The following is a 7,615-nucleotide window of genomic DNA, read 5'->3' as shown; positions in this document are numbered from 1 at the left end:
TGCTTTTTGTTTAATTATGAAATATTTATATTTACAGGTGATTGCTGATTTATTGCATAAATCTCGCATGTTATTTTTATTGCTTCTTATTTAATTATAAAAAGGTTCAAATGTTTTTTTATGTTCACAGGAGACTGACTTTCATTATATAAAACTATTATATGTATTCTATTATGTATTGTAATGTTTATAGGGTATGTGCTAATGTAATTAGTAATGCGTTTTATTTTCATTTTCATCATATTTCCTCGCGTTTATCGGGTAGGTAGGTCGATATTAAACGGATTCATAAATTTTCGTCTGATCTTAATTGATTGAACAAAAATTTTGATTCGTTTCGCGATTTTGTTTTTTCCAAATTATAATAATTATTATTGAATGTGTAATAATAATGATTCTATATAATTGATTTTGAACTATTTGGCATTAACAATAGAGTCATAGCCCGCGGGTCTCCATATACAGCAACCTCCAAGTGGTGAGACCTGGTAATCGATATTACTTGCAATATGTAACTAATTCAATTAATGCAAGTACTGTCGAGCTAATGGCTGTATTTTAAATTTAATTAAAATTTATTACGTTCTATGATGATCTTTTCCATTTTTCAAATTTTCTCTTTTTTGTATCTCAGTGGAGATATAGATAGATTATTTTATTACTTAATATATTTATTATTATATTTGTTTTGACATTATATACCTGTATTGTATAAATTGTACATATTAGTTCCTCGAAAAAAATGGTGTCATAAATTTTTTTTTTCTTTTTCTTTTTTTCTAGAATAGTTCATGCATAAAAATAAAAATTTTCTAATAAATTCTAAAAGAGATCCTTGCATAAATTATCATCTTTGAAATCAAACTTCCCAGAAGTTTTCTTAAGGTGGTACTATTGATTCAGTTCGATTTCTATGATTAGCTTTTGGACATTTTTAACTGCGCTCAAAATCTGATTGTAGATAAATATTAATATTATATAAGCCAAGATAATATTTCATATCATAATTTGAAAAGAAAGTCATGTAGAGAATCTTTTATTTATGTTAATATTTCTATTTTATACTCGCTGAAAACGAGACTACTCAACTATAATGAATTGTAAATCTGCCCAAAAGTGCCAACGTGTTCAATGACGCGAAATTTGATCTAACTTACTAACATTTTATTATTTGTTGATTATGTACGTTCAAGTTACTTTTTAATGACGTTTGTTATCATTTCTTTAGATTTTATTAGTAAATTGTACATTTGTCCAAAAGTGCCAACGTGTTCAATGACGCGAAATTTGATCTAATCTTGCTGATATTTATATTATTTGTTAATTATGTATGGACTAGTTGTTTTTTAATGACGTTTGTTTTCATTGGTTCAGATTTCATTAGGAAATGAGATAAATATTAAATTATGAGTAGAATAATGACACATAACCTTCTGAGTTGATTGTATCATAGTAATTCTAAAATAGTAATTATTAATTTATAGATGTAGGTAGATGATGGTTTAATATATATTGTACTAAATTAATTGTTGATTATTATTGAATATTTATTAGCAATTATTATTTTTGCAGTTTTTACATTGATGTTGTATCTTATATCAACAATATTTGTGTTATAAACCTATAAAATAATTAAATAGTTCCACAATTAAATATATTATTTTTAAAGCTTCAAAATAGCGAATAAAATGAGAAGATCCCATTCGGGTGAGTAAAGCTAAATACGCAAATATACAAATATTATTTTATTTTAACTTGATCATCCTTAAAGGAGGTTATAACTATGAGCCGTTGCCGACAACATCTAGTCACAATGCTTTCGAAGATGAAAATGAAAAGATGACAGAGGAATTAAGTACTAAAATTAATGCTCTTAAATCATTATCAATTGATATAGGAACCGAAGTGAAATATCAAGAGAAAGTCTTACGTGGAATGGTTTGTAACTACATGAGATATTTATTATTATTTTATGCTACTGAAGTAACATCTTTTTTTAAATATACGATTATAATTTGTATTATTTTAGGATGATGATTTTGAAAGAACTAGTGGATCATTAGGTGCATCTGTTGGACGTGTTTTACGATTAGCTAAAGCTGGTCATAATTATTATATTCTATATTTATTTCTTTTTTCTATAGCAGTATTTTTTGTATTATGGATAGTCTTAAAATTTAAATGATTAAACTTCAAACTGCACTTATATCATTGACAATGATATATATCATTAATTTTGATTAATTTGATAATACTTCAGTAAAATGAAAATATATCTATCGACAATGATAACTTTTTTCAATTTAACTGTTAGTTATTCTAATGAATATTTCGTGTATGAAAAGTTTCAATATTATTTTGTATAAGACAATGTTTATACTTGTTTCTTAAAAGGATCTAATTAAATACTTATATGAAAGAATTTCTTAAGATAAGCTTTGTGTATTGCAACTCACAATCGATTAATCGCGGTTCGATTAATCGAAGCTCTTGAAAATCAACCAATCAAATTTAATTTTCAAATGATTGATTCAACCAATCAAGTATCAGAAAATCTATTCCTGCCGAAATATCCCTTTAGAGAAAGTTTTGTTTTATGGTCGTATCTTTTTACAAATTGATATTTACGACATTTCTTTAAATGATATTGAATAATTCTAAGTATAATTAGATCATTCAACCGTTACCATACTGAGGTGCTATGAAAAAATATATATGTACTTAGTTTGTAGTGTGTCAAATAGTAGTTAGGTTAAATTAGATATATGTACGTGCGTGGCACGTGTTTCACAGGGAGTATTGAAATATTTATTTTATTTACGAATTGAATAAAGAAATACAAAATGAAGATTAAAAATTTGAAGAAAAATCCTCTAAGTCGTCCCAAAAAGAAGAAAGAAAATGCAGTGGAAGAGAATAATTCAAGTACATCAACGAGTCAATCTGCAGAGGTTATGTTGCCATCTGAAAGTAATTTCAATCATATTAAATGTAAAGCTGTTAGGTACGAAAAATGTAAGCAATTGTTAAAACAAAAAGCAAAAGCTAAAAAGGAAGCAAAAAAGAATAGAATACAAGAAGGTGCTCCAAAGCAAGTACCACATACAATAGAAAGTTTAAGAGAAAAAGATGAAACTGCAATAGTTGGTGATTTGGATGATGAAGAAAATGAAGAAGTTAAAATTGATTTGGAGCATGATGAGTTTGCTGCATATTACAGAAAAGAATATGAGCCTAAGGTTTTGATAACATATTCTGATAATCCAACAAGGAAGACTAGAATTTTTGGTAGAGAACTTACAAGAATGATACCTAATTCTATATCTTTATATAGGAATCGTTCTGGTGTTAAAAAAATGGTTAAAAGTGCTATTACTAGAAATTTTACAGATCTAATTATAATCAATGAAGATCGCTGTGTACCAAGTATTTTTTTTTTATTAAAATTACAATTATAAAAAAAGTAGATTTTTACACAGATAATCATTGATTTTTTTTATGATTTTAGATGGAATGTTAATAATTCATTTGCCTGATGGACCAACAGCGTACTTTAAATTGAGTAATGTTAAAATCACACCTGAATTAAGACGTAATCATAAAGAAATTACAGAGCATAGACCGGAGGTTATATTAACTAATTTTACAACTCGTTTGGGATATACTATAGGAAGGATGTTAGGTGCATTATTTCATTATGAGCCCGAGTTTAAGGGTAGAAGAGTTGTAACTTTTCATAATCAAAGAGATTATATATTTTTTAGACATCATAGGTAATTTATCAAGATACCATATATAGCTAAAGAGAAATACAAAAAAAAGTATATTGTATGTTTAAAATTAAATAAACATTTGCTTCAACAGGTATGAATTTAATTTGAAAACAGGTAAACCAAGATTAAGAGAGTTAGGTCCACGATTTACTTTAAAATTAAAATCATTACAACATGGTACATTTGATAGTAAATATGGAGATTATGAATGGCTTATTCAAGGGCGACGACACGAGATGGAAACCAGCAGAAGAAAATTTTTCTTATAGATTTATTGGTATTATCTTTTTTACTTATATAATTTAACAGTATAAAAAAATATAGAAAATTATTTTTAGTGATTTATATAAAAAAAACATTGAACTCCAATAGATTTTTAAACAAAAATTTAATTGTTTAAAAAATTAATTAGTTTTATTGTTTTGTAATCGTATGTTCGTTACTCGTATGTCTTTTTAATTACTTATATTCTATTTTTGTTCGTTTTAATACATATACAGCAGCATGTAGTCCTCCTACATTAACACCTAACATTTTTGTTACTCTGAATAAGTTACCAGCTCTTTGTAATGCCTATAAAATATAAGGAACATTTAATTTACACAGTGATTAATTGAAAGTATTATTTTTATATGCTTAAGACTTACTAGATGAAAACTACGTCTATCATACGTTAGCAATACTAATCGACCAGTAATAGGTTTTACAACTCGGCCTAACTGCAGTAAGAACTCTTTATAAAGCACTCTATTGTCTGATATTTTACCACTGCGTTTCCCAAAAGGCTACAAAATGCGTTTAGTATATTTCTGAATTTCATTATACGTAATAATGTAGAAAAAAAATAATATTTATAGATACCATATCAGTTACAACAATATCAATAGAAGAATTTAAAAGTGGTAAATAAGAAACACTCCACTGTGTTAAATCGACTTTAGATTTAAGACAGGAGATATTTATATTAGATTTTGATCTTAGCACAGCCTTTGTATGATTATCTCCACATAACATGTATGAATTTTCATAGGCTAATCCTCCCTAAAAATTATATTAATTTTGTAAAATGATAAATATATATGGTATTTAATTTTGCTTAAAATTAACATACTTCAATAGGAATAGAACCACTTCCACACATAGGATCAATTATGATATCCCCTGGATTTGGACGTGCCAATCTTAATAAGTTGTAACATATGGTAGCTCTTAGTGTAGTTGGTCCAAAATGCATAATATTTCTATGATGTTTAGATTCATGTGTAATACGTAGTTGTGTCACTATTTCATCTAATTACAAACAAAAAAAATAACTTAAGATCTAAATGTATCATAGAATTGGACAAGTTTAATGATAAAATAAAGTTTACTTTTAATTATTTTACAGATTATTTCCAAGTGATATGTAGATAAATCAACTAGCCAATGATATTTATCTTGTAATTCTCCTCCTATAATTCTAGCAGCTTCAGGAGATTCAAAGCTATGTGTACCAATTCTTTCACAAGTTACTCTATATCTTAAAACATCATTAATTTCTGCATCAGCCGGATTCTGTCCTCTTTTTCTGATTTTAGAACTGGTAGATTTTAAGTTATCAAAAATTTTATCATGTTTTAGTGCCTCTTCATATTCATTAATAGTTGGATAGACTTTTCCTGGGAATTGAGTAATGCTTTTCCAAGCATTTAATGCCTTTTCCAACTTCACATTATTATGTACAACATTTGTACATAATTTTAAATCGGCTTCTTTATTGATTCCATCAAACATAAGTTTAAGTATGCTTCCAACTATAAATATGTTATCTATAGATCTCATTTCTTGTACCTAGAATGTATATTGAAAATAATGTTCAAATAAGAGCTTGATAGTTTTAAATAAAAATACATAATGCATCAGTGAACAATTACCTTAACAAATTGATCCCAAGGGACATTGAAATAAATGTTTCCACGTTCTTTAACAACGTGAAGACGTTTATTTATTTTCTCTCTACATTCATCGATTGCTTCCCATTCAAAACCTGTACATAAATATATGTATATATATATATATATATATATATATATATATATATATATATACACACATAGGCATTGTTTTACCCGTATGTACTTATCGTAGGTTATGATCATTACCACGTAATTAGATAATTTATATTATTATTTCACCTGTATCTACGCTTGTTCCAATCATAAAAAGATTATCGTCTGTTAACGATTCTTGAAAAAGACCGTATAAACTGGAATTCTCAGCGTTATCCATCTTTTTTTTTTATATTAATATATACAAAAGTATAAATTAGGTTATCTGCTGCACATCCCACATAACTACATACATTTAACACGTGACACATCTCACGTGACAAAAAGTCATGTGATCCTGTACAATACGCGATGGGAATCATAAGATTTGAAATCGAATGCAATAAAATTAGAAATAATACACTCTAAATAGTCGATACCGTGACGTTTCGTTAAACATATCAAAATGATATATAAACGTTTGAAATAAAATTTTCGATGTTTGAGGAATCCTATTTGGAAATATTTTGAACTTTCACGATTGCGCCTAATAAATACCATCCGCTTTGCACCGCGCTATCTATTTCTGCATTCTGTCAATTAACGTAGAGCTTTTCGCGATGTTTTAATTAATTTAGTCTATTATTAAAAAATACGTCGGTGGCGTAACCGTTGAATATACGAGGTCAACGACATCCTGATCGATCTTTAATCATTTTATAACAGCTATCAATGAAATATTCGAAAATATTCGTAGATATCAAAAAGATGTTAACAGCAAAAATAGAAAGAGTAATATTTCGAATTCGATGACGTGTGCGCGAATGTCATTGTTTTAAATAAAAGATTTATCGGTCAGTTTCGACACGTAACATACACTTCAAGAATCTGACCCCCGTTCGACAACCCCTTTTCACGGTCCATGAATATTCAATGATGGACAATGGATGTCCACGGTAGGTGTCAGTTTCATCTGTTGTGTGTGCATTACGCCTGTGATTTAACTACTCTCCACTTCCGACACTGTCATCGAATTTACCGTCATTTTATTCAACTTTCACAATCGTAGATAGAATATTTCAATATATCTTTACGTTAGATAAGGTAAATATACGTTACGTAAATTTCTTAAGAAAAGTGTATAATTACAAAATGAACGAAGGAATTAAAAATGAATAAAGCTTATGTATTTTAAGAATTATCATCGTGCTCAAACAAATAGAATATTCGCAAGAGTTTTTTTTTTTTTTATTTTATTTCCGCAGATACGTAGAAATGAAAATAGGTGGGAAGATACATATACGTGTATCTACCTTATATGTATCTTCCTTACGTATGTAAATATGTAATTTCTTGATATTCATAGTACAATCGATTGATAGCCAGGATTAGGGGCGATCATTACGAATGGTAAAGGTGAGACAGGACAGGGTAAAGGGGGAGGAGGAGTGATAGTCGTGGAAGCGTCTGCATCTTTCTCGGGTCATTTCGGGTCGAAAGTTCGTCGGGGCACCGTCTCTATACATAGAATCCTCTCTTTTCCTCCCCATATTGCGCGTCCTATCTTCTCACTCACATTTGTTTTATCCTTTTCGCCTTCTCTTTCCCTCTCTTTCTATCTCTCTTTCCAGATATCTACCTATCTATCCATCTATCTCTCTTTCTCGTTCTCTGTTTCACCGACGACTGACAGGCGAAGCTAGAAACCTAAAATATTCATCAGCAGGAGCTGAACGGGCGCGACCAAACGTCAATCTGTCAACCTGCTTCCATCTCCGCGTCGGCATCTCCCCTCTTTTCCTCTCACCCTCAGCC

The 7,615-nt window shown here is 28.8% G+C and overlaps 3 protein-coding genes across 4 annotated transcripts; 2 read left to right on the top strand and 1 right to left on the bottom strand.

Moving 5' to 3' along the window:
• Positions 1-1,107: 1,107 nt before the first annotated feature.
• Positions 1,108-2,215, top strand: LOC122636334 (BET1 homolog). The gene is made up of 4 exons (XM_043827447.1): positions 1,108-1,486; positions 1,573-1,707; positions 1,772-1,938; positions 2,030-2,215. Exons 2-4 carry the CDS (start codon positions 1,689-1,691, stop codon positions 2,183-2,185), a joined length of 342 nt encoding a protein of 113 aa, XP_043683382.1. The 5' UTR covers positions 1,108-1,486; positions 1,573-1,688; the 3' UTR covers positions 2,186-2,215.
• A 143-nt stretch (positions 2,216-2,358) lies between these two features.
• LOC122636332 (probable ribosome production factor 1) lies at positions 2,359-4,374 on the top strand. Its single transcript, XM_043827444.1, has 3 exons — positions 2,359-3,426; positions 3,509-3,773; positions 3,865-4,374. Exons 1-3 carry the CDS (start codon positions 2,844-2,846, stop codon positions 4,040-4,042), a joined length of 1,026 nt encoding a protein of 341 aa, XP_043683379.1. The 5' UTR covers positions 2,359-2,843; the 3' UTR covers positions 4,043-4,374.
• Positions 4,143-6,222, bottom strand: LOC122636331 (THUMP domain-containing protein 3-like). Of its 2 annotated transcripts, none has more exons than XM_043827442.1 (7): positions 5,948-6,222; positions 5,687-5,799; positions 5,144-5,603; positions 4,885-5,063; positions 4,635-4,814; positions 4,421-4,558; positions 4,143-4,346 (listed from the first exon to the last, which is right to left on the bottom strand). In XM_043827442.1, exons 1-7 carry the CDS (start codon positions 6,039-6,041, stop codon positions 4,233-4,235), a joined length of 1,278 nt encoding a protein of 425 aa, XP_043683377.1. In that variant the 5' UTR covers positions 6,042-6,222; the 3' UTR covers positions 4,143-4,232. The 2 variants fall into 2 exon arrangements, with proteins under 2 accessions (XP_043683377.1, XP_043683378.1); XM_043827443.1 differs by having other exon boundaries at positions 5,882-6,004.
• Between the last annotated feature and the right edge of the window lie 1,393 nt (positions 6,223-7,615).

This window comes from Vespula pensylvanica, chromosome 21 (genome assembly GCF_014466175.1).
Source record: "Vespula pensylvanica isolate Volc-1 chromosome 21, ASM1446617v1, whole genome shotgun sequence".
NCBI lineage: Eukaryota > Metazoa > Arthropoda > Insecta > Hymenoptera > Vespidae > Vespula > Vespula pensylvanica.
The sequence above is the reverse complement of the archived record's forward strand: the minus strand, read 5'-3'. Positions and strand labels throughout refer to the sequence as shown.